Below are 26786 nucleotides of genomic sequence, written 5' to 3' on the forward strand. Positions count from 1 at the left end.
ATTAAATATTCTTTCTCAACTTTATTCAACAGATGAAAGGCTTAACAGACAATCAATTTTTCAATGTATAATTTCAGTTACATCACACTGTAAATTTTTGCTATAAATTCTGTGTTAGGATTGAGCCCTCCACTATCACCTGATGAAGGAGTGTCGCTCTGAAAGCTAGTGTGCTTCCAATTAAACCTGTTGGACTATAACCTGGTGTTGTGAGATTTTTAACTTTGTACAACCCAGTCCAACACGGGTATCTCCAAATCATAACTGTGGAAAGGTTGCCATCTAGTGGTGGTTGTCAGCACCTCAAGATCATGACAACAACTAATAAATAAGATCACAAACCTATTGTTTGTGTTTCTTGAAATTGAATGCAGCTGGTTTACTGAAGTTTTATTTTGGAAATGTTACTATCTGCTGTGTTAAAGAAATCTAATGTGAAATGTTGATGGCTCTCCAGCAGTCTTATCTCAGATGAGTGTGTAAAATGAATTGCTAAGCTATTGAGAATTGATGAAAGTCAGTTTCTGAAATTAAGGCTCCAGACATGTGCCTGGCTTTTTGCTGCTCTTTGGCATAAGGTCAAGAATTGTATAGGATGCCGAATCTCCTTGAGTGCACAGCGACAACAATTAAAGCAAAATTAAACAAATAGTTAGCAGATACATAAAACAAAGCCACTGACATCTGGTACTGAGAGTCTAATGATATTCTTCAGAACAAATAGTAGCTAGAAAGAGGGATATGCTCAACACTGGGATGCCATCACCGGACATGCATTCCCCTTCCCTCCCTTGTCAGCATTTCACAGGGGCTGTTCCTTCTGGGACACTCAGGTCCACTCCTCCAGTCCAACACCTCCCACACCCACCTCTGCACCTTCCCCTTGCAAGCTGCAGAAGTAACACTTCCCATTTACCATCTCACTTTCCAAGCTCCAGGGACACCTTCCAGGTGAAGCAGTGATTTGTCTGCACAAAACATCCTGCAGACTCGCTACCACAGCCACATCTTCTTCCTCAGAACTGTCTGATCTCATACGGACTCCAGACCACATTCAGACCAACCCAGTTTGGACCTGAACAGGATATCCAGTACACACCACAATCCGAAACCTTCAACAACGATTCTGTTTGTGGATCCACCACTCCACGTTATCAGCCATGCACTGCCAGCTACTCTACCTGCAGTCAGTCAGCCTCACTTTCCCAGACCTGCAGCGAACCTCTGTATTTCTACATCCTCAGGAGGATATGTGCTCTCAACAAACAGTATTTATCTACTGCATCAGACATAAAAGAATGTAAGCTAAACAAATTTTCATGCACTTCCCTCCATACATGGGCTCCCACGAACCTTCCACAACTTTCTCCTGGCCTCTGCAACGGCCCAGACACCGTTAGCCAAGTGGCCGTGCCTTCCACGACAGCCAATGACGTCACTTCCGGCCCCAGTGACACCACGTGACCCGCAGCCATTGGCGACCACACCACCTCAGATCAGTGTCCACCCAACCACCTGCACAGCTGGAGAGAAGACTACCACCACAGGATACACCGATACTGCTGGATTCACTATCACTACCTACCTCGAACATTCCGTCCGCCCATGTAGTTGCAGCGGCGACGGTCTCTTCTGCCTAGCTGGTAGGGCCCATCGGTGATGTCACTTCCATTGCCACTGATAGCAGCCGAATACTCTACAGCAACGTTGCCCTTCCCACCTGTGACATCACTTCTGCCCCCATTAACTCTACCATCAGCACTACTTCCACCCCCTTTGTAAGCGTCACCTCCTTTGGGGAACATCACTACTGACCCCATAACCACACCAGTCAAGCCACTGTCTCCGCCCCCACCTCGAACTCCAGCCCCATCCAGGTCCTAGCCCCAATCCCACCTCGAACTCCAGCCCCACTCCAGGTCCCAGCTTCCATCCCTGTCATGTCTTCACCGCTCCCCCTCACTGAGGATGAAAGTCCAATCCTCAGTAAAGGCCCTCTACAGTCCCAGATTAATGAGTTTGACATACGTTGCGACGTTGAACGTTTCTTCCGTTGCCTCTGCCTCCGTGCCTACTTTTTTTAACCAAGACACCCGCCCACCAACTGAGGAGCCCTTCTCCCGCCTCCAACATATCCCATCCACCTGGACACCCTGTACTGGCCTGCTACCCACCGTTGACCTCTTCATTTCAAACTGCTACTGTGATATTGACCGCCTCAACCTGTCCAACTGCCTCCCCCATTCTAACCCCTCACTCTTACAACACACAGCCCTCAACTCCATCCGCTCCAACCCCAACCTCACCATCAAACCAGCGGACAAAGGGGGTGCAGTGGTAGTTTGGTGCACTGACCTCTACACCACTGAAGCCAGACGCCAACTCGAAGGATTCACTCTTACTGCCCCCTCGACCATGACCTCATTCCCCATCACCAAACCATCATCTCGGGATCACCCAATCTCATTGTTCGGGAACCCCGCACTACCCGATTCTACCTCCTACCCAAGATCCACAAGCTTGACTACCCCAGCCGACCTATCGTCTCAGCCTGCTTTTGCCCCACGAACTCATATCCACCTATCTCAATACTGTCCTATCCCCTCTGTCCAAGAACTCGCCACATACGTTCGGGACACCACTCACGTCTTCCACCTCTTCCAAGACTTCAGTTTTCCAGCCCCCAACATCTCATCTTCGCCATGGACATTCAGTCCCTCTACTCCTCCATCCGCCATGACCAGGGCCTCCATTTATTCCTCTCCCGATGTCCCCACCAGTACCCTTCCACTGACATTCTTATTCGTTTGGCTGAACTGGTTCTCACCCTCAACAATTTCTCCTTCCAATCCTCCCATTTCCCACAGACGAAAGGGGTAGCCATGGGCACCCGCATGGTCCCCAGCTATGCCTGTCTCTTTGTTAGTTACATAGAACAGTCCATCTTCTGGAGTTACACCGGCACCACTCCCCACTGCTTCCTCCGCTACATTAACTGCATCGGCGCCACTTTGTGCTCCCATGGGGAGGTCTAACAGTTCATCAGTTTCACAAACACATTCCATCCTGACCTCAAATTAACCTGGATGTCTCTGACGCCTCCCTCACTTCCTTAGATCTCTCTATCTCCATCCACGAGGACCAACTGAACACTGACAGTTTTTCTTTACAAACGCACCGACTCTCACAGCTATCTGGATTACACCTCTTTCCACCTTACCTCCTGCAAAAATGCTATTCTGTATTCCCAATTCCTCTGCCTCCACCGCATGTGCTCCCAGGAGGACCAGTTCCACCACACAACACACTCGTTTAAAAAACAAATTTTCCCCACCCACGTGGTTGAAGATGCCCTGTAATGCATCTCATCCATGTCCCTCACCTCCGCCCTTGAACCCCACCCCTCCAACCACAACAAGGACAACACCCCCCACCCCCCCCACCTTCCACCTCACCGACCTCCACATAAATCCCCATCAACTGCTGACATTTCTGCCACCTACAAATGGACCCCACCACTAGGGATATATTCCCCTTCCTACCCCTATCTGCAAAGACAGTTCCCTCCGTGACTACCTGGTCAGGTCCACACTCTCCCCAACAACCCACCCTCCCAAGGTGGCACCTTCCCTTGCCACTGCAGGAATTGCAAAACCTGCGCCCACCACCACCACCCGCCCCCACCTCCACATCCGTCCAAGGTCCTAAACTTTCACCTGCCCTTACACACGTTATCTATTGTATCCATTGCTCCCAATGTGGTCCCCTCTACGTTGGGGAGACTGGATGCCTTCTCGCAGAGCGCTGTAGAGGACGGCACAGTGGTTAGCACTGCTGCCTCACAGCGGCTGAGACCCGGGTTCAATTCCTGCCTCAGGCGACTCTGTGTGGAGTTTGCACATTCTCCCAGTGTCTGGGTGGGTTTCCTCCGGGTGCTCCGGTTTCCTCCCACAATCCAAAAATGTGCAGGTTAGGTGAATTGGCTGTGCTAAATTGCCCGTAGTGTTAGGTGAAGGGGTAAATGTAGGGGAATGGGTCTGGGTGGGTTATGTTTTGGCGGGTCAGTGTGGACTTGTTGGGCCGAAGGGCCTGTTTCCACACTGTAAGTAATCTAATCTAATCTAATTTCCGGGACACCCACACCAATCAACCCCACCTCCCCATGGCTGAACATTCCAACACCCCCCCACCCCCCCCCCCCCCCCAACTCTGCCAAGGACATGGAGGTCCCATATTATCCTCTATTTTCCTATTTTTTTGTGCCCACTTGTTTAACCTATTGTCTCTCTCTGTAAACTGTTTGTATCTTCTCACAACTTCCTTTTACACCTCTTTGTGTCACCTTTAATTTTGGAGAAAGTGAGGACTGCAGATGCTGGAGACCAGAGTTGAAAAATATGGTGCTGGAAAAACACAGCAGGCCAGGCAGCATCCGAGGAGCAGGCGAATCGACGTTTCGGGCATAAGAAGAAGGGCTTATGCCCGAAAAGTCGATTCTCCTGCTCCTCAGATGCTACCTGGCCTGCTGTGTTTTTCCAGCACCACATTTTTTTACCTTTAAGTTTGGCTAAAATACATTCACTTCCTTCCTCCGAGTCAGGAATATGATCATGCTGTACATGAAAGTTAATGGAAGCAATAAGCCAAGATGTCAGATATCTTCACCACAAAGACTGCTGTGGTTCAAGAGCACAACTTATCACCATTTTCACAAAAGCAAGGTACACAATCCCATGGATAAGTAAAATAAAATACATTGAAAATACAACATGGCAGCTGAAGGTATTTATGTCATCTGGTCATTTCTCTTCCTATTAAAAACCACCAGATGTAATTGTAATTCTAAGGGCATCATGAACTTAAGATATAGACTTCATTATTGAGTATTTGGTTATTTTATTAATTGTCTGTAATTCTGTACACTGTTACAGAAGGTATAGGTCGCAAACAAGGGTGGCTTACTGTTCTTTGCACAGAATGGCTGCATGTAGAAATGTTAATTGTTATATGTTAGCAATGAGTGTATTCTGAGGAGAGAAGCAGCAATTAGCTTGTACTAAAATGTGTGAAATCTTTCGTATAGGTTGGCAGGAATAGCACTTCTGTACCTGGAACAAGAGGAGGCGTTTTGGTGTCTAGTTGCTATTACAGAGTGTTTTATGACTCCAGACTATTATACAAAGAACCTGATCGGGTCACAGGTGAGATCATTACACAATTGCTTTCTCTTTTTGATTTAATTTACCATTGGTACATTTCTGCTGTGTGTATGTAAATGAGACCGTGGCAAAGATGAAACCTTTCCTGACTTCCTCCATTTTTAGTGACCTGCCGAAAGTGTCATTTAATAGAATCCAAAGATAAAATACTGTGCATGCTGGAAATGTGAAATAATCACAGTACTGCTGAAATTCAGCAGGTTTGAGGAGGGAGAAACAGAAACATGTTGAAGTCTGATATAAGTCTTCAGACAAATAGTGTCTGTTGTGACCCTGTGGGGAGCAGAATATTCCACAGGGAAAGGGACTAAGCCAGAAGTTGTGATGCACGTACGTGCCAACAACGTGGTACCTGTCCTCTCTAACAGTCAGTTTTCAGGAGCTAGGAGGGGATGTGTAAGAAGTACACTCTGATTATAACCTGTGCATTACTCCCATTACCACACACTAGTCAGAGTAGTAATAGGAAACTGTAGAGGATCACTGCATAGTGTAGAAGGGAGGGCTTCACACTCTTAGGATGATGGGAAGAGGAATAGAAGAGGAATAGCTGCCCGTCAACATGACATGGGGCCAACATCCTTGTAGAGTGAGTCACTACTGGACTATAGAAGTTTCATTTAAGAAATGACTTGAGAATTACTACACCCTTAAGTGAGGAAAGAGGTTGAAAAGGGGAGACACGGTTTCATAGTAATAGAAGCAGAAGTGGGCCATTTGGCCCGTCAAGCCTGCTCAGCCATTCATTAAGATCATGGCTGATCTATTCACTGTCTTAGCTCCTCTTACCAGCATTATCCTCATAACCCTTAATTCCCCTATCATGGAAAAACCCATCCAACTGTGTCTTGAATAAATTTAATGAAGCTGCCTCCTCTGCTTCCTTGGGCAGAGAAATCCATAGATTCTCTACTTTCTGGGAAAAGCAGTTCCTCCACATTTCTGTCCTAAATCCACTTCCCCTAATCTTGAGGCCATGTCCCCTAGTTCTAGTCATATCCACCAAGCGGAAATAACTTGCCTGCCTCAATCTTATCTATCCCTTTCAGAATTTTATATGTTTCTATAAGATTCCCTCACATTCGTCTAAATTCTAGTGAGTACAGTCCCAGGCGGCTCAACCTATCCTCATAGGGTAGCCCCCTCATCTCGAGAGTCAATCTAGTAAACCTCCTCTGCACCGCCTCCAAAGCCAATATATCCTTCCTCAAGTAAGGAGACCAAAACATGTGCACAATACTCCAGGTGTGGCCTCACCAACACCTTATACACTTGCAGCAGAACTTCCCAGCTCTTAAATTCAAACCCTCTAGCAATGAAAGCCAATATTCTGTTTGCCTTCCTGATTACCTGTTGCATCTGCAAATCAACTTTTGCAATTCATGACTCCTTTGTGGTAACTTCAGCCGATGCAGGAGTTGAACCCACGCTGTTAGTATCAGTCTGCATCGTAGAGTAGCCATCCAGCCAACTGAGCTAACTGACCCATAAAGGTCATCTTGTGGTTGGAAAGGATTCAGACTAAGTTGACAGGGTTTAGACCCCAATACATGCAAGTAAAAAAGAGGAATAAGGTATCTAAAGTCAGAGTGTTGGACTGTTTTAGAGAAAGTAGTACTAAATTTGATAGAAACAGACTGAAAAGGACCACAGCGAATAAAAAGATGAATGAAATGTTGACAAGGAAAAGGAAGGGGACATATATCTGGCAATGGCATTCTGCTGGAGGTGTTGGAAATGGTGGCTTATGATAATTTGAATGTGGATGCTGGTGGGATGGAAAGTAAGTACCGGAGGACCGTATCGCTGTTGTGGGAGCGAAGAGATGGTGCAAGGGCAGACACTTGGGATGTAGGCTAGACACATCTGAGGGCCCCGTCCACCTTAGTGCAGGGAGTCCTTGGTTGAGAAAAAAGATGGACTTTTCTAGAGGCCCCTGTGGAAGATGGCATCATCAGATTAGATGCAGTGGATCCAGAGAAACTGGGAGAGTAAAATGGAATTGTTACAGGAAGCAGAGTATGAGCATGAATAGTCAGTAAGGTTGTAGTGGCGCAAGAGGGTCTGCACACTTTGGAAGAACGATCTCTCATATCCCACTTGAACACACTGCCGCTTTTCAGATGCTATTGAGTTTAATGATTGTGTAACCTCTATCGTTTGTGCTTTCCCATACCCTGTCATGATACGGGCTGCTTTCTGCATAGCCAACTTTTCATTTTCAGCTTCTTGTGTTATCAGTTTTTCTTTCTCCTTAGCTTATATTATTCATCCTTCTGTCTTTGCCTAACTGTCCTCTCTTGCTTTATTGCTTGGTTTCACCTTTTCCTATCTGCTTACTGATCTGTTAAACTCCCCCACCCACCCAGTATTCAGTATGTATACTACGTTTTCCTAGCTACTAACTGTTCTGACAATGGACCACTGGATTTGAAAAGTTAACCCTTCTTTCTCTCCACAGATGTTGTAGACCTGAGTTTCTCTGGCAATTTCTATTTTTTGTTTCAACTATTTCTTGGACCTTGTGTATAAATTGGCAGCACTTCATAATGAACACATTTGCGCCGGAGAGTTTTGAGATATTTTGAGGGCATGCAAAATGCTGTATGAAAAGTTGAACTTTCCAAAAGACTTGAAATTGTCCCCTTCTCTACACTAGGTTGACCAGCGAGTATTCAAAGACTTGCTAAGTGAAAAGTTGCCGCGATTACACACTCACTTTGAACAGTACAAGGTCGATTTCTCTCTCATCACCTTTAACTGGTTTCTCGTGGTATTCGTGGATAGTGTTGTCAGTGATATCATGTTCCGTATCTGGGATTCATTCCTGTATGAAGGTCCAAAGGTAGAGTCTCTGATTCCCTCTTTTAAATGGTCATCTTTGGGTTTAGAGTACTGTAGTTGGAATGTCTAATTTTTGTTTTCATTGTAACTGCTGATAATATTTATGATTCTTGCAGAAATTTCAAATCAAAAATTAAGTTACTTTAGAACAGGTAATGTACCTTGTACAAACTTCACTTTATCTTGGTGTAGCACTTAAGTGTATTTGTCATTTTCATTGGTTATTCTTAATGTGTTAATTTTTAAACTAATTGTAATTAGGATATTGCTAATTGTAGTCATCTGGAACTAAAGCTGTTTATTTGGTTAAATCACTTTCTGCATAAATACAGGTTATATTCCGATATGCACTTGCAGTCTTCAAATTCAAGGAGGACGAATTTCTGAAGCTTCAGGATAATATGTCCATATTCAAGTATCTGAGATATTTCACCCACACTATTCTTGATGCACGGTAAGTTTAGAGCTATTAACCCCAATACAAACGTCTTGAGTTGATTATGAATTCTGACTGTTCTTTTCCCTCGCTTCTCGCTGCCCTACTCTTCTGAAATAATGTAAACTTAATGTTCAATCACTATCCAGGCTATGTCACCCCTCATTTAGAATTTTTTTTAAAACTCTTTTTAATGGGCAAGTCAAGCATTTGTTACCCATCTTTAATTGTCCTTGAACTTGGCTGCACTTGGAGTATAGTTTTGGTCACTTTGTTATTATAAAGGATATTATTAAACTGGAAAGAGTGCAGAAGAAATTTACAAGGTTGTTGCCTGGACTCAATGGTCTGAGTTATGGGAAGAGAGAGGACCTTTTTCTTTAGGGCATCAAGACTGAGGGGGAACTTTATAGAGGTGTATAAGATCATGAGAGGCATGAATGCACTCCGTCTTTTTCCCAGGGCTGGGGAATTGAGGACTAGAGGGCATCAATTTACAGTTAAAAGGGAGCAACTTTTTTACACAGAGGGTGGTTTGCATATGGAATAAGCTGCCAGCAGAAGTGGTTGAGGCAGGTACATTAACAACATTTAGAAACCTAGAACTCCTACAGTGTGGAAAGAGGCCATTAGGCCCAAAAAGGCATTTGCACAAATACATGGATAGGAAAGGTTTAGAAGGATATGGGCCAAGTGCAGGAGATTGGAGTTAGTGTGGATGGATGTTTTGGTCAGCATGGACCAGTTTGGGCCAAAAGGCCTGTAACCGTTCTGCAGGACTTTATGACTTTGGCTTGCTAGTGCCATTTCGGGGACAATTGAGAGTTGTGGGTCTGGAGTCACTAGTAGGCCAGACCATTCTGAAGAAGTCACTGGACCTAAAGTGCTTAACTCTGCTTTCTCTCCACAGATGCTGCGAGATCTAAGTTTTCACAGCAGCTTCCATTTTTGTGGCAGGTTCCCTTTTGGATAATCGGTTGCTGAGATTAGATTTCAATTCCAGGTTTTATAAATTGAATTTAAATTCTGCCAGCTGACTTTGAATTATTTGTCCAATGACATTATCACTCGTAGCCTAGTGCTACTAATTTTCTGGTACTTTGTGCTTAATGAAGGTGTTATCTTGTCTACCTGTTAAACTATTAGCAATAGGATCCTGGCATCAGACATTGAGCCCTTTGACGCCCTCGGTGCCTTCTGTTTCTTTGGTCCACCTTCCCTCTTAATCTTTCCCAATATATCCCATATCATTCATTGGTAGACCATCCTTCAGTCTCCATGCCTGTGTTTTCTAGAAGATTTTTTTCTAACTCCTCCACACTTCCCAGTTTCAAATGAATCTTCAGAGCCTTCCTTTGACCTTCAGTCACTTCCCTTAATCTTATTCCCTCCTTAGGGTCCTTTACTCCAAAATGCCTGGTAGGATTGTTTCATTCTTTTGTTGAATGTGAGCCATGGCACTTATTGCCATTCCCCCACATGCCAGTGAAGATGAGGTGGTAGCCATCTTCTTGAAAAGTTGCAGTCCATGGTGTGTATACTCACCCAGACTGATTAGAGTAGCACAATTCAAGGATATGAATGCAAGTAATAGCAAAGGAATGGCAATATGTTTCCAGACCAAGATGGTGTGCGATTTGGGGAGCTCTCAGAGACTGTTGCTCACGCGCATTGCTGCCCTTGTCCTTTTAGGTAATCAAGGTCACCAATTGGATGTTGCCTTGATGTGTTATTGCAGTGCATCACGCACTGTGCATTGATAGTAGATGGGAGGCCAGTCAAATAGGCTACTTTGTCCTGGACGGTCTCAAGCTTCTGACTGTTATTGGAGCTTGTGGGGAGTATTCCATCATACTCCTAACCTGTATTTTATAGATGCTGCATAGGCTTTAAGGAGTCAGGGAGTGAGATATTTACAGCAGAATATGTAACTTCTTAACTCCATTGTCTATTTAATGGCTGGTCTTGCAAGGTTTCTGGATAACACGTACCCCCAGAATATTGTTGATGAAATGTTTAGCATTGGTAATGCTGTTGAATCCCAAGAGTGATTGTCTTGGAGAGTGTATGCTCCATTTCTGTGTATATTTATGGTTGGCATTGATATATTTTAGTCTCTCAGTGAATTGAGGAAAATGGGGAGTAGGCAGGAATGGAGATTTTACAGCCCAAAATCAGCCATAATTGTATTTAATAGTGGAACTGGCTCGAAGGGCTGAATTGACTTCACCTGCTCTTTTCCTTATGTTCTTGGCCTTCAGGATTTCTGAAGAGAGAAGTTAGGGTACACTACATCACATGATTATGGCATAAAGCAAGGGTGAGTGGAGCCATTTAGGGCATCATCATCTTATGCAGTGTGACGGAATGCTCCCTACTTGCCTGGATGAGTGCAGCTCCAACAACACTACGGAAGCTAGATGTTATTTAGAACAAAGAAGTGCACTTGCTCGGTAGCAACAGTGTATACCATCCACAAGAAGCACTGCAGAAATTTACCAAAGCTGTTTAGCACCTTTCAAACTCATGACTCCTACCATCTAGAAGGATAAGGGCTGCAGATACATGGGAACACTGCCACCTGCAAATTCCCCTTGAAATCACTCACTATCCTGACTTGGAAATAAATAATCATTGCTTTACTGTTTTTAAGTCAAAATCCCGGAACTCCCTCCTTAACAGAATTATGCGTCTACATACCTCAAGTAGACTGATTGGTTTATGAAGGCAATTTAACACCACTTCCTTGAAGGGTAGTTAGTGATGAGCATACATGTTGGCTTGGCCAGAGGTGCCCACATTCCCTGAATTACTCTTTTTTTATAAAAGCTGGCAGTTGGAATAGATTTCTGCATCAAATTGGGTAGTCCATTCACGATATAGTTTTGTACTTCAGGCCGATCTGATTAGCCATTCAGTGTACACTGTAAATTTTAAGTTTTGAATAATTTAATCTCAAATCTCAATATTAAATAGTTTTGAGATTTTAACCACTCAGACAACAGGTGACAGTCTGTGCAGTAACTCAGGAAATATTACTATGTTGTAAATACTATCTATTAAAGCAGGCCAGTGACTTTATGGGCACACTATGGCTCTTGTTTTCTGGTTCAGCGTAGGGTGCTGATCAACACGAGGTCTCTGTCCCTCTCCAATGCCCTGATTCAAAGTCAAATAACTACAAAATTCTCTCAAGCCTTTCACCAAGAGCTGCTGTTTATTAACTCTTTCTAAGCCACAAACCACAGCATGATCAATACATTCTGATTGGCCCAGGCTAGGTGAGACTTATAGCTAATTGGTTTAAAGATGTTTGCTCAATCTCTAATTGGCTCTCAAAAGTGATGGACATTGATGTCACCTCACACTATCTCCTGACTGGCTCCTTAAGATGCCAGTTCTCAAAGGGTCCATCTACTTCATTATGTTTTGTTATAATTACTTACCAAGATAAGGTGATAGTTTGAAATGTATTTTATAATAAAGTAGTAAAGAAAATGGGAGGGATTTGCTGTCAGGAGGTTACTGCACTCCAAGGTTGTGTGCAATGTGGTAGTGACTTTCATCTTGGAAGCCCACTCAGCTGGAAAGAAAATGAGAGAGAGCAATGGTAAAGACCCAGTGATCGATGTCTACAAGTTCATTCCTGAATCCTTGTTTACTTTAGCAAAGTTCCCATTAAATCAGGTACTTAACACTGTCATTTACTATTTTCTTTTGACTCATTTGTTCTATTTGGTTTTGGTTTTGCTGTTTGAACGCTTGGAAACAGTCTGATTTACCTTTGTATATAACAACCAGCGTAGAAGCTCAGTGTACTAATCTCTACAAACTTGTTGTACAGGATATGTTGAAGTCTAAACAATTATACTTTTAAAATTTTAGAGTGTTACAAAGTGAAACCTTAACTGTAGTTTTGCTGTTGTAATTTGCTTTAAGTCAGTGTAATTTTTGTATTAGAGTAAGATTTCTTGACAAGTACCAAAGAGCCAGGAGTATAGCATCTCTGTCTTAGTCAACCTCAGAACTCTGGATGTAAGCTACACACAAATTAAACTGAGCCCCGTCATCCTTAGAGCAGTAATTCTAAAGCATCAGTGTATTATCTTCAGTCTGTCCACAATCCCATGGTGCATTTTTTTAATCAAATGAAGCTAAGTCACATGATACAGTACCAAGATCTACGTTGGCTGCATTTGGGGTTAAATAGCCTTCTCCTGCTCCCTACTTGTATGTTAAAATTGGAAAAGGCCCATTTGACCTTGAGGATGCCCAAATTGCTTTATTGTCTATGAAATAGTTTTGAACTCTTGTTATTGCTACAATGCAAGATATTTGGCAGTGACTGTGGAAAGCAAGCCCACATTAACAACCAAGTGTCAACTTGCCATCTTGGCTCCTGTGAATGCCCAGAATTCCTTGCTGATGGTTATAACTTAACAAGGGAGTTCTATGACTAATGCTGCATGTTTGACTAGGAATGGGGAGGGAGAATATTGACTGGGTAGTGGGGAGCTAGAGACAAAATGAAATGTTTCCCTGAAGTTGTTTCCAAATTCCTAATTGCTGATTTTTATTGTAGAAAACTTACCAACATCGCCTTTGTGGACATGAATCCCTTTCCAATGCGGCTGATCCATAGTCGCAGAACATTCCACTTGGAGAAGGTGCGCCAGGAGTTGAGTGAACTCGAAGCAATCCGCCAAGATTTTCTCCGGGAACGTGAAACTGCAACCCCGGAACGGAGGGATGTGATCAGTGATGACGACGAGGACACCTAAGTGCATTTGCAGTCCTACCTTTGGACTGAACGGCCTTTCTGCATAACAGAACCTGTAAGAATGGCCCAGAAACACACCTAGAATTTCTCAATTATCTGCTTAGGAGTTTGAGTCCCAGGGCTATCTAGTATGCTGAGCTGTTGGAGGACAGTTCCCTGGTTGTCAGCTCAGTCAGGTGGTGGAAGCTTTGATGAGGTGAGTGCTCCAACATGGATCACTATTCCCTCCTTGTTAGGCTGCCCACCTTTTGACGGCTAAGTATACCTGTATCAGTCATCTGCTTTCAACTGAATGTTCTAGTGAGGCCAATGGCTCTTTTTGGCAATCACTTTATATATAAGAAAAAGTTATTTTTTGAGTTGCTTTTCATCCTCAAAGTAAACTTTATCTTCCATCATGAAAGAAATATGCTGAGCATATTTCGCTGTAAGTGCAATGATGGAAGATTGTGTCAAACTAACCTTTGGACTGACAATGGACATGTGCCAGATAGCAGCACTTAGAACACTCCGCATACCTTTTGCTCTTAATGATGACAAAAACTGTCCATTCTGGTTAGCCAATTGTGGGACCAATAACAATTATCTGAAGATCCTAACTAGCGTAATTTGATTGTCTGCATTAGCTTCGATCTTCACTTATCATATCAGTATTTTGGGAAGCGGGCTTCCTTAACAACCAAAAATTATTTTGTATTAAATATGGAGGAAAAGACTTTAAAATTATTTTTGCATGTGATTTCCTTCTAAATAGTAAGAAAAGGGAAACTGTGCTCCTTGATGTAATTTAGCCTTGCTCAGACTATCAATTCACTACAATATTGTGCGTTTTGAAAATCTTGGTGTTGATAAATCTCGAATTAAGCTTCACCTCCATTGATTATTCAACTGAAGTATGATTTCATGTTTACACTCAGATGACCTTCATTGATCATTTACAACATCAGTCAGCCCATTTGTCACTTCACAAAATGTCACTTGTGAATTCTATGATCCACATTATCTGTCACAATTTCTTGAGGTTTGTTTCCTCAGTTTACAATACTGGCTACAAAGTGGAATTTGAAATGTTTCACATTGGTTCATTTTTGAAGCTTGAACTTTTTTCTTGTCTGTATTGCAACCATAAATTGGCACTGGAAATTGAGTGTGTAGCTATAATGACTGTGACACTTAAGTTTGGCAAAAAAACAAAATCTTAGCTGTAACCTGAGAATGGAAGTTCTCACTCTGATTCACCTTCCACTGAAACAGCAAGGAAGGACAAAATATGGCACAACAGGGATCAACACCAAGATACGTATTATTTTGGTGAAACAAGACCATATTTCAAAACCCAATGCTAGTTTCATGAGTTTGAGTTGTGTTTGATGTGTACCAGACCAGGATTATTTTACACTTAGGATGTCTCATGCAAGTTTTGTCCCTGAGGTTCACTATAATTTGACTGGAGGGATGTTAGAGGAGCATGTAAGTACCTTTTGCTGGCAGTGGACCTCTATATTAAACGGTTATACAGTGGTATGCAGTCTTGTATTCAGACTTTTTGCAATTGATATTTTCTTGACTGAAATGTAGGAGCTGATCTAAAGTCTGAATGTCTATAACCATATTGCTATATCTCTGGTACATAAATGTTTCGGGGTGAGCCCCACAAATTGAGTTTCCATATGACCAGTACCTGAAGAAAGCAGGAAAATATTTTGTTTATGCTGAATGTTGACTTTTTTGTTTAAAACATTTGTTTCCATATTCTTGATTTCAAAAGCACATCATTTTGTATGTTCAATTAAGTATAAAGGAAATTTGTTTTGTGATTCTGAACATTAAACTGATTTTTCCACAATGAAGTGTGTCTTGAATTCATCACCTTTTAAAAGATCCTGCCTCAGTTATCTAATTTATTGGTACAGAAGATTCAATTTGTGCTGAATGTATAAAAAGTACAGGAACAGATTGTCCTTCAGAATTCAACACCTTTGTATTGATGCTGTGTTCTGTTCTGACCACAGCAGGGAAGGTTGCATAGACATATTTTAGTCTCTCAGTGAATTGAGGGATATGGGGAGTGGGCAGGAATGGAGACTTATAGCCCAAAATCCACCATAATTGTATTTAAAAGTGGAACTGGCTCAAAGGGCTGAATTAACTTTACTTGTTCAACATTTATTTCTCAATGGTTCTCCAAAACAAAACATTGGTACCCTTTAAAAGAAAACAAGACCACAGCTATATCAAAGATTTACCCTCAAAATAAGCTATTCAGCTTTTCTGTGCTCATTAACTGCATTGTGTGGGATTGGAGCATTTATAAAGATATACAGAGAGATGAAAATGGATGGCGTTTGTAAATTGTATTCTAGAAATTTGCACTGATAGTCTAAACATATTTATGTGGAGAAAAACAGACTTCCTCCTGACTATTAGCATTCTTAACATTGGTTACTTACCAGCATGAATAGGGACTGTTCAGAGGTGGGGGTCTGACATATGATCAGGGACTGTGCTTTAGTGTGATTCACACTTAGTGTAATAGTGAATTTTGTTCATGTAAGTTTTTCTTGCAGTTAAATATAGATTAAACTAGATTGTGACATAGTATTAATGATCTTCAGGTAATTCGAATGACCTTGTTAAACAGGGCTGCTTAGATATTTTAATCAACGTGTTCACAGATATAATGCCCAGTCCAGAGGCAGGGATGCTACCACTGTGCCACAAGACCCCTAATGGAGATGCTTAAATCTTTTATTTTCTAATCAGAGATATCACTACACACCACCTGGAGCAGGTGGGACTTGAACTGGAGTTTCTCAGTCCAGGGATAAGGATACTACTGTGCCACAAGAGGGCCAACAGGGCTGCGAACGGTCAACCAGCTGAAAGTAGTTAACTCAAGTGATTGTACCTGAGTGAGGCATAGTGTGTCTAATAACAAGTTTGAGATTTCAGTACATTGGGTTAAGAGTCTTCACCACCTGGCTGTTTTATCAGTTTCAAGTGTCTGGTCAGTTTTTCTTTTTGTCTCCAAATGAAAGTGAGAGTTCCTATTCGGTTACTTCAGTTGTGCAATCTACTAGCTAAGTCCTTAACTAACTAAATAAATAAATTTGGTTAAAAAGTAGCAGGATTGGTGCTATGCTGACTTGTAGCATGTGGAAACCTGTGGAATCCACTGCAGTTTTGGACAGCCGTTTCTGCAATAAGTGCTTGTAGTTCAGAGTTGTTGAACTGGACTCCGAGCTAGGTAGGACTAAGAATTATGTTCTGTGAAAATAATTTGATATGCTAAAATGTAGCCTAAGCAATTGGGATAGAGCTGAGCAGAATAGAGAATTGTACAAATGCTCAGAGCGATGTGAGAAAAAGGGTTTTCTATTTATGGTGCATTAGAAGAGTGAGCTGTTTTGTTGAGATGGACCTGACTTAAATTGGACTGGGACCAGCATCCTGGTGAATCATGTATGCTATGGACAGTGGTTTAAAAATACAATTAGGGAAAATGTTCTGGAAAAGGGAGATCCAGAAGTCTAAAGATGGTGGTCGAAGTATCTGTACAATAAAATAATATGGTTAAAGACCAGCAAAGTGAGCAGAAAAACAGTTTAACAAGAATTGAACATCAAATTTGATTATAACAGAAAATAATTTTTAAAAAATTACATTCCTAATATGAATGCATGAAACATCTTGATAAGACATCTTTGTAATCAACCTGTTTAGATATGTTATTACACACTTCTGGAGCAGATGGGACTTGAGTCCAGATGTCCTCGCTCAGGGATATGGGCACAACAACTGTGTTAATGGTTCTAGTTCAAACTAGGCAATTTGCCTGTGGTCAGGTTATTATTGTGGGGTTGCAGTAGGAATTGACTATCTTAAGAGCCCTTTCCTCATTTGAAAAGGTGTAATGAGTAGGCATATTCAGTTGAATTTATCCTCCGTAAGTGAAATCTTCTACAATGGGCATGTATCATTGGTTGGAAATTCACCTGACCACAGATGTTTTCAAGTGTTTTGCTGTTTTGTGTAAATATATTAAAATCCTTTTCCACATTAGTAAGTTATCTGGAGCTAGTGTAAAATATTAGCACAGAGTAATTGGAGGATACTGAGCAGAAAGAGGACATTGAAATGTATTTGCTAGTGACTGCATAGTGATGAAATAAACTTTTTTAAAAAAAACTTGCAGATGCTGGAATCCAAAGTAAATGAGGATCATCGGAAGGTGGAGAAGTAACATTTTTGGTGTAATCCTTCTTCAGGGGTCCTGAGGAAGGGTTACACTTGAAACGTTGACTTCACTTCCTGATGCTGCCTGGCTTGCTGTGTTCTTCTAGCCTCCTGCTTGTCTACCTCGTGATGTAGTAAAGGTATTCACATATGTGTAGCTATCAGGGCGAATTGAGTTCGCAAAAGTTGCCTTTACTTTTCACAGATCAAGAAATTGGACCAGTTTTTTTTTGTTCTTGTAGCCTGGTGGAAATACCACTAGAGGGAGTACCTTGAGCTAAATGCAGCACTGAGTAATTGACAGTGAGGATGCAGTACCGTGAAAACTGTTAATAGACCTTGCACATTCCAGCCGCTGTGAAATGATATATAAGCGTCATTACTTAAGCGAGTATTTATAAACTCGTCAAAATCTTAATCAGTTTCACATTCAATTGATATTTAATTGAATAATTATATCTGGTGCAGTGATGACCTATGACTCATTGGAGAGACACCATTTTAGGACAAGGCTGTCTCATACATGAATTCGGCCTTTTCAAAATAGTAGGAGTGATTGGCGGGGGATGGGTGTTGGAGGGGAGAGAAGAGGCGTTAGCGCTTATTCACAACATGTGAATAAAGGAGTATATGGAAATCTACTGAATGGAAAACACAGGGGACTGTTTAAGTTTAAATATCTCAGAATCATCTCATCTTTTACATTCACTAACTGTAGGTATTACAAAGATGGACAAATATTTATCGCCCATCCCACTAAGATATTTTAAGGTTTTGTGACTTAATATGTGGTTCATTTGTGACAAATTGATGTAACAAGATATGATATAGTTAGGAAAATACCCACGCCCTATTACCATCTACCGCCCTATAGTCTGTAAAAACCACCAATTCAACTGGGACAAGCTAAGCAAAGACATGCTAGAGACCTGGCACTCCAACCACAACGCCATAAACAAACACACAGATCTAAATACCATCTATCAACCCCTCAGAAAACGAACAGGAAATGACATCACCACAAACCCCAGGTACCCCATCCAGGCCAGACATATAAATAGAAAGCAGGAAAGACAGCAGCTTCGCTTCGCTTCCCTTGGAGGTCGCCATTGATGATGTTACCTAGCCAGGTAATGAAACATCTGGATATCAAACCTACAGCTCAGCGAGCAAAGCTACACCCTAAACCTCAACCTGAGCTACAAACCTTGCAGCCTGTAAAATGTAATTTAACCATCGATATATTCAACAGCCTCTGCAGTCAAGAATTACAACACTAACAACCCTTTTAAAAGATGTTTCTTCTCATCTCCATCTTAAATGCTTCCTTTTCTCAAGTTGGTGTCCCCTTGTCCTAAGGGAAAGACTCTTGACATCACCCAGTCAGTCTCCCCCCCCCCCCCCCCCCCCTTCAGGATCTGATTAGAACAGTTGGTGTTGTTATGGCCATCTGTGTGTGTCTCTCTCTCTCTCTCGATTTGTTGTATGTGGTGATAGAAGAGGTGAGGTTCCCAGCAGTAGATTGGCCCTCCTGTTATTGGTGTGTCCACACTCACAGACATAGTCACATTAGCGCATGTTGCACGTGCCAAGTGTATGTATTTGGCCACGCTCCTGGAGGATTCACCCGCCTGATCCGACCCAACCACCTGCCATTGGCTGATTGAGATGTCCGTCTCACCATGTCCAATCGCAAAACAGGCATTCTTCCGATTGGCTGGCATCCAGCTACCAATTGAGTTTCCACTTTCAGTCCCGCCCCAACACACCGGAAGTTCACGAAAACATCGCACCGTCTTCCCCCGGTTTCTGATTGGCTGCGGAAACCTTTCAATCCGAGGAGGGTTGTGAACGGGGCTCCCGCCCACTCCCAGCGCAATTCTCTCTGATAATGTGTTCGAGTGTGTTACAGTTTATTGCAGGTGGTTACAATGTATTTGGTTGCAGTTTGTTACAGTTTCCGTTCTTCTGGCTACATTGTAACAATGCACTTTTCCGGGGACGATCGGGTAGACAGGCGCGTCCCCGGGATGTTTGCCAGCTCCTGGGGGGGCTATGCGCGCTCATGTTGCTGCAAAGGTGGTTCGATGCGCGCCCACTGTAGCGCGTTCACGCCCCCTGTCTATATGCGCGCTCCCGGCTGCGTTATAAACTCCCGCTGTCAGGGAAGCTCCTGCTAGTGGCAAGCGGAGAGTCGCGGGGAGCGGGTAAGTGAAGGCTCCTACTCAGTAACTGCTCCTTTTCCCTCCTTCCTCCGGCCCCGGCTCAGCATTTTGGGGCAGCCTCCCCCTCACTGTAGTCCCCTGTCCCTTACCCCACACTGCCATCCCCCTGTACCTCCACTCGCAACCTCACTGACTCCCTCCCACTGATAGTCCCCTGTCGCTGACAGCACTAATTAACCAACACAACTACAGTGACAACAAAAGCTATCCCAACTCTCAAAAATTCTGTAATCATCCCACTAACTGCTGTCTGACTGAAACCAGTCCTGTTCAATTTAAAGTATACTTTTGAAGTCTATTCTCTCCTACCGATGTGAATATAACATTAGCCTCAACCCTACCTTTTTATTTTTAATTATTTAGACTCGTGGATAAAATTTAAAAAGTCATGCTTTTTTTATTTCAAATTTTATTCTTTTGTTTTTGAACAGAAAGCTTGCAGATCTTTTGAGATAAAAAAAACTCCCTTGTTTTGATAGTCTTAGAATATTCTCTATCCAGCTCAGTATAAAACAAACCTTTCACTGTGAAAGATTTTAAGGTGAACCCAGGGAGCTCTGAGTAGTGGATTGCTGGACACTATGTAATGACTTAGTGCCGTGTTATCTGATGCGGTGTACTCATAAAATTCTGCACAGTTTGCAGGGTTTCTGTGATGAGCCTGTCAAAAGCTAGGATAAAGATCGAGAATCTGCGTTGTCTTAAATATTGGAATCTGATTTATATAGCCTTTGCGAGGATGAGAGGTTTGACTCAGAAATGAGGATCGATTCCTCGAAGTTGGCTTTCAACAGGTCGCTATGAAGAGTTTGAATGATCTCCCCGCGAAGTGTTCATACCGGGAACTACGCATGGTCACACTTGGGTCTTCATGTTATTGGGATCATGAAGGCATGTGCGGATAATGATTTTAAAAGACTAAAAACAATGCGAGATGAATGATTCGTTTATGCTCTCTCTGATCAGCCTGGAAGTGATCTTTTTGGGGGAGGAACGGGGTGATACTAAATCCCTTGAGGAGGGGGTTGAGTGGCCCTCGAGGGGGGGGGGGGGAACGGGGAGGGAGTCCCTCTCAGAAAGGGAGGTGATTATTTTGGGAGGCGGGGCAATGGTGAAAGAAGGTTTGGTGAAGGTGTACATCATTCTATTTAGTTGACATGTTGGGAATACATGCGAGTTACTAATCCTCTCCCTCGAGCATGGGCTGCATCCATCAGTGTAGTTTACATGGTAAATCTGAATATTTCCAGAAAGAGCAATGTAACTGGTACAGAGACCATCCATGGGCCGGAAAGATAGCTACAGCAGAGCGAGGGGAATCTGTGACTATTGGGAATAAGGAAACGACTTTTTTACTACAGTCCAGACACTGAACAGAAAATGCACAAAGGTTCCCATTTCCAAGTGACTCCGATAATCTGGTTCTGAATTCCCTCTAGGGGAAAATCAACTGCATAAACTACAGTGAGTTCTGTAAATATTAGCTGGTTACAGCTACAACCAGCAATGCTGATGACAAAACGCACTCTTCCACTGATCCAAATTCACCTGTCTGGTATATCCAGATGTGATCACTTGGTTCAGGTCCATCCTTCTCATTACTGAACATTTAGATAGAGCATTATTACAATGAGGGAAGAAACCATTTCAAAATAAAAATAGTGCTGCAGAAACTCATCAGATTAGGGAGCATCTGTGGAGAAAGCAAGAGTTAATGTTTAGAGTCTGGTTATAACTTCTTCAGAACTGAAAGGGGCTTGAATGGTGGTTTTTATGCTGTTGACAGAGGAGATAGGAGGAGAGTGTGGAACAGATGATGAGAGTGCCCAGACCAAAGAGAGTGCTAATGAAACGGATGGTGAGAGTGCCCAGACCACAAAGGGAGTGCCAATGGAACAAATAATGAGAGTTGTTGTGGTTCTGTTCGCCGAGCTGGAAATTTTTATTGCAAACGTTTCGTCCCCTGTCTAGGTGACATCCTCAGTCACCTAGACAGGGGACGAAATGTTTGCAACAAAAATTTCCAGCTCGGCGAACAGAACCACAACAATGAGCACCCGAGCTACAAATCTTCACCCAAACTTTGAAGATAATGAGAGTGCCCAGACCAAAGCGAGTGCTAATGGTGGTAAGGGGGAGGGGGATGGCAATGCTGCTCACTTAATGACAATGATGACATCCTTGTTTTTTTTTTCAGAGCAGTCATAAAGATGCAGGTTCGGGGGTGTCTACTTTTGATGGGTTTTAGGGCCAATTTGATTATAGCTAACAGATATTGCCTCAGTCAAATGGCTTTCAAGTTTAAAAAAAAACACATATACAATAAAAGGGGAGTGGCCAGTTCTCAAGCTCAGCTTTGCTCTGATTTGGTTTTAGCAGTCTGGCTGTTCACTGAAAGCAGTCAGTCTGTTTGAGGCAGCTGATTAAAGAAACAGCTACATGAAAGAAGGTGTTTCATGTTGAATCTCTCTCTCTCTCTCTCTCGGGGTGTTTATGGGGATTGTTGCAGTATTTAGAGCAGCATCATTAAGATGGAATTGTCTGTTTGCTCTCAGGTTCGGTTATTCTACATTCTGTTCTCTTTGTGTTTCATTTGGTAATCTTACAAATAAATTCTGTTTTGTTTAAAACTAAGTAGTTTGACCAGCTACAATATTCCTGGAATATCCACTTCACGTATACTCAAAACAATGAGCAAAGTTAGGGTCTGGGCTACTTTCTTGACATGTTTTGAGGGGATCTGGCCTGGTCCATAAAAATGGTAATAAGTTAGGTAAAGGAGAAAATGGGTTCACTGTGCTGAGTATGAAGTCGACAATACATGTGGTGGGGTTTGTAATTAAAATAGAGCAGAGTGTTCATGTTCTGAAGTTGTTGGATTGTGTTATGTCCTGAAGGCTGTCAAGTACCTAAACAGCGAATGAGGTATTCCTCCAGTTTGTATTGATCTCCAGTGGATCATTGCTGTTATCCTAGGATGGAAATGTTAGTACGGGAACAAATGGTCAAGCATCTGGGAAGATTGTAGTCATTCTAACAGACACTGCAGAGGTGTTCCACAATGTGGATACCTGGTCTATATTCAATTGCTCCAAAGTAAAGCAGACTGTATTCACTGCTCACAATGCAAAGCAACATTTTATTTATACTTTCAGTCTAGTCTACGGTATTTGCTGCTTTTGCTATCTTCCAGGTTTTCAGCATCCGCAATATTTTACTTTTACTAAAATATTTCAAGATGTTTGTTTCTGCCTTAAAAAGTGGAGTAGAAACATGTTCAACTGTCTTCCACTTGTGTGTTCTCTGGTTCCTCAGGCTAATTGTTTTTGTTCATGCTGTCATTTGCAGAAGCTTGCGTCTCATACACTCAACTATGCTTTTAGAAACATACCCGTGGAAACTGCTATACTCAGAGTATAGTTGTGTTTAAATAGAGACATTTCCACTTTTGAGTCAGCTTTCAGTTGACCACACTCCGTAGAACTCATATCCTACTGATTACTAGCTTCCAATATTTATACAACAAAAAACAAACCCAATTAACTCTCAATAAATATATCCCATCACCTGTCCCTTCATTCCATTATGCTCATTGATGGTCCCTTGCAGGAGAGGATGACTCCCACTTTCAAGGTGAGTCTGTAGGTGGCTGTATGGTCTGATATGGCTTCCATAGACTCTGCTACAAGGTGGTCATGGGAAGGGGGGATGGGGCAGCGCATTGTTTTCGCCTGGCTTCCACTTGGGCTCGACGCCTTCCCGCTTTGGACAGTCTTTGGCTGGTAATTCCCAGGTGTCAGTGGGAATGCTGCACTTCACCAGTAAGGCCTTGAGGGTATCCCTGAAGCACTTCCTCTGTTCACCCATGCAATCCTTCAGACCATATTGGATGACAGCATTACCATTAAAGAAAATGTGTACATTGCTGAATAAATGGTTCTGTAACCCAGCAGCAGTTCTGGAGAGCAATGGAAGCTTCAATTTACTATATTAACTGGGATATTGTCTTCTGAAAAAGTTTAGGGAAAATGTTTTTTCTAAGCTCATCTGAGTTGCCATTTCTTTACCTTTATATCACTGTCAAGGAATTGACTATTCTGGCTACCCTGCCACCCTGTCAAATCCATTCAGCTGTTTCCCAAATCCCAATGCCCCACAAATCCCACTTATCAACTCTGTCTTTTGATGTACTCTGACTGTCAGCCCCTGGGTATTTTAAACTTACTTTATTGTGTCTTGCTTTACATTCACTCCCTAACTTGAAGATGTTCTCCGACTCTACAATTCCATTAAACTGCCTGTTCCTCTGATTATGACTCCCATCACTTGTCTAATTCTCATGTTGTGGGATTCCCTCCTACCCACTGTCTCCGTCCCCTGCTGTCAAACTCTTTAAAATCTACCTCTTCTGCCAAACTTTGATCATCTGTCCTGATAATTGTTTTTCTTAATTTGGATATTTTAAGTAGTTCCTTACACCTCCTGAGGCAATATAGAATGTGGTTTATCGTTTACAGTTGCTATGTAAATGCAAGCTGCTGTTGTTGAATGTTATCACTATGCAATAATTACATAACTACAGTGATGACATGAAATGATGTGTGTAGATTAGAGGAAAGGCTGGACAGGTGAGAGCGTAGGGAATAAGAAGTTAGTGAGGTTGAGTTAGGAGCAGGAATAGAAACAGTGTTTCCTGTTGAAGAACTTTTGCCCGAAACATCGATTTTCCTGCTCCTCAGATGCTGCCTGACCTGTTGTGCTTTTCCAACACCACACTAATCTAGACTCTGATCTCCAGCATCTGCAGTCCCCACTTTTGCCTTAGGAGCAGGAATAGGACATTCAACCCATCAAACCTACTCCACTGTTCATATTATCATCCACTTCAATGCTTTCTTCCACACTATCTTCATATTGCTTCTGGATCATTGATATTTGGAAATCTATTTACTTGAAACAACGGAGCTTTCCACAGCCGCATGGGAGGAGGAGCTAAAACACCAGCTTAGACTGGTGGGACTGAATGCTCTGATTCTGTGCTGTTACATATCTGAGAATGTGTCCCTTCTACACCACTACCCAGAGGAGCCAGAAACATTTCCCACACCGGACATGAGCCACATGCCACACTGTGATCGTATTCGTATTGGCTGATTTGCCTATGATCCTGGTACATCCCACCTTCTCAGCCTCCCTGCAGGATCTGCTCATTCCTGTGGTGCTGTCAGTTTTTACTCAGTGTGGTAGCAATCACCGTCTCCAGTGTTAAGCCCAATGAACCAGAATTGAGAAGCTTCTTTCAGCCAGGATCTTTGATCATTCCTAATGCATTCTGGAAAACAATGGCCTTTCTTTCTTATTGATGATAATCTTAAAGCTATGCTCTTTAGTTACAGACTCACTGACCATGATAATTATCTAATTCTCAACATCTGGCCACCAGCTTTGGCCTTGGCTGTCAGTTCCTCTGAACCCAAATTCAGGAAATGTTCATCACTCAGGACTGACGCTGCAAAGGTTGAAGTTAACTTTGCCCACTCCTTCACCCAAACATTCAATATTTGCCTATTTCAACTGTGTCATTCCTGCGAGAGCCAACATCCAATAGAAGCCAAGATCAGGACTTGGTGACAGGGCAGTGTAGTCAGCATGGTAAGGGATGGGTTTAAATCATCACCAGTGGCCCAGTCATGATATTAACACACAGCACCCTATCAATCCCCTTTACAAGGTGGTCATTAAGATCATACAGCTCCAAACTTGCTGTCCAGTGAGCCTTACTGCTCTTTCTATTGTCACAGAGTCATCATCTCACACAAGGTGCAACAGAATGTTTAAAAGAATTTAAATGTTGACCTTCAGAACAATAATTGAATAATCAATGCACCTTTCCTGTAAACTCTCAGACTCCCATTGCCAACTCTCCTAGTGCACACACTGCTTGACCTCGGGGGTGCTTTCTCGCTACATTCTAAAGCTCAATCACACCTGATCAAGATGCTCAGGGCGTGTCAGAGCAGATGTCTGCATTCCAACTTGCAATGAATTTGCTGCAAATGATCTGTGTTTTCTGTTGTAAAATATCCAGAAATAACAATCACTACTGCTATATAGCAAATGGGTACCATAGTTGCAATATATTTTAAGCTGCTTATTTCTTTTGCTGGACGCAACATGAAACAAACTTTTCTGATTAGAAAAATCATTGGGTGTTGTAAGCTCATTGCTGGAATGCTATGTTTCCAATTACCTAACATCAAAGGTTCTTAGATATTGCTTTTTCTGCTTTTATTCATTCATGGGATGTGGAATTTGTTGGTGTGGCCAGTGTTTATTGCACATCACTAATTGTCCTGCACCATGCAGTACATGAGTCACAATGTGCTAGGGAGGAAGTTGACCCAGCCACACTGCAGGAGCCATGACATTATTTCCAGGTCAAAATGATGAGTGACTTGCAGGGGAACTTGTAAGTGGTTGTATTTCCATGTATCTTCAGCCCTTGACTTGTGGATGGAAATGGTTGTAGATTTGGAAGGTGCCATTGACAGTGAATTTCTGTACTGCATCTTGTAAACAATATACTCTGGTGTTATTGAGTGGCAGTGGTGAAGAGAGTAAATATTGAAGATGGTGCCAATCAAGTGTGCTTTGCCCTTGATGGTGTCAAGCTTCTTGTGTTGTTTGGAATTGCATCTGTCCATCACACTCCTGGCTTGTGCATTGTAGCTTGTGGACAGGTTTTGAAGTGCTCATTACAGAATTCCTACCTTCTCACCTATCCACTCATGTAGCCAACTGTGTTTATGTGGCTAATCCATTTCAGCTTATAATCAATAGTAACCCCAGAAAGTTGATGGTGAGAGATGGTAATTTTTTGAATCCTGTGGGAAAAGATCTACCACCCTGCCAACCCATAATAGGCCCACAAAAGCAAACTTGGCCAAACTGTACCAAAATCTCAGCAGGCTGACCAGCGAAACTAGACAGCACTCACAGACAAGGGAATACACTTCAAGCACCCACTAGCAATGACAGAGCATCAC

At 42.5% G+C, this 26786-nt stretch overlaps 2 protein-coding genes across 4 annotated transcripts in view; both read left to right on the plus strand.

Moving 5' to 3' along the window:
• tbc1d2b (TBC1 domain family, member 2B) overlaps nucleotides 1-15125 on the plus strand; it is a 161530-nt gene extending 146405 nt beyond the window's left edge. For all 3 annotated transcript variants that reach the window (XM_043680142.2, XM_087982066.1, XM_043680144.2), the window contains 4 exons: nucleotides 5084-5201; nucleotides 7879-8064; nucleotides 8396-8517; nucleotides 13082-15125. In XM_043680142.2, the coding sequence (XP_043536077.2) occupies nucleotides 5084-5201; nucleotides 7879-8064; nucleotides 8396-8517; nucleotides 13082-13280 (625 nt within the window). In that variant the 3' untranslated portion in view covers nucleotides 13281-15125. The remainder of the gene's footprint in view (nucleotides 1-5083; nucleotides 5202-7878; nucleotides 8065-8395; nucleotides 8518-13081) is intronic.
• A 4511-nt stretch (nucleotides 15126-19636) lies between these two features.
• Nucleotides 19637-26786, plus strand: part of dapk2b (death-associated protein kinase 2b) — a 132191-nt gene continuing 125041 nt past the window's right edge. Inside the window, exon 1 of the mRNA XM_043680135.2 lies at nucleotides 19637-19722. The gene's annotated coding sequence lies outside the window, so the exon portion shown is untranslated. The remainder of the gene's footprint in view (nucleotides 19723-26786) is intronic.

Source organism: Chiloscyllium plagiosum, unplaced genomic scaffold (assembly GCF_037043375.1).
Source record: "Chiloscyllium plagiosum isolate Xiang-an unplaced genomic scaffold, Cpla_swu_hap1 HiC_scaffold_42, whole genome shotgun sequence".
In the NCBI taxonomy this organism is placed as follows: domain Eukaryota; kingdom Metazoa; phylum Chordata; class Chondrichthyes; order Orectolobiformes; family Hemiscylliidae; genus Chiloscyllium; species Chiloscyllium plagiosum.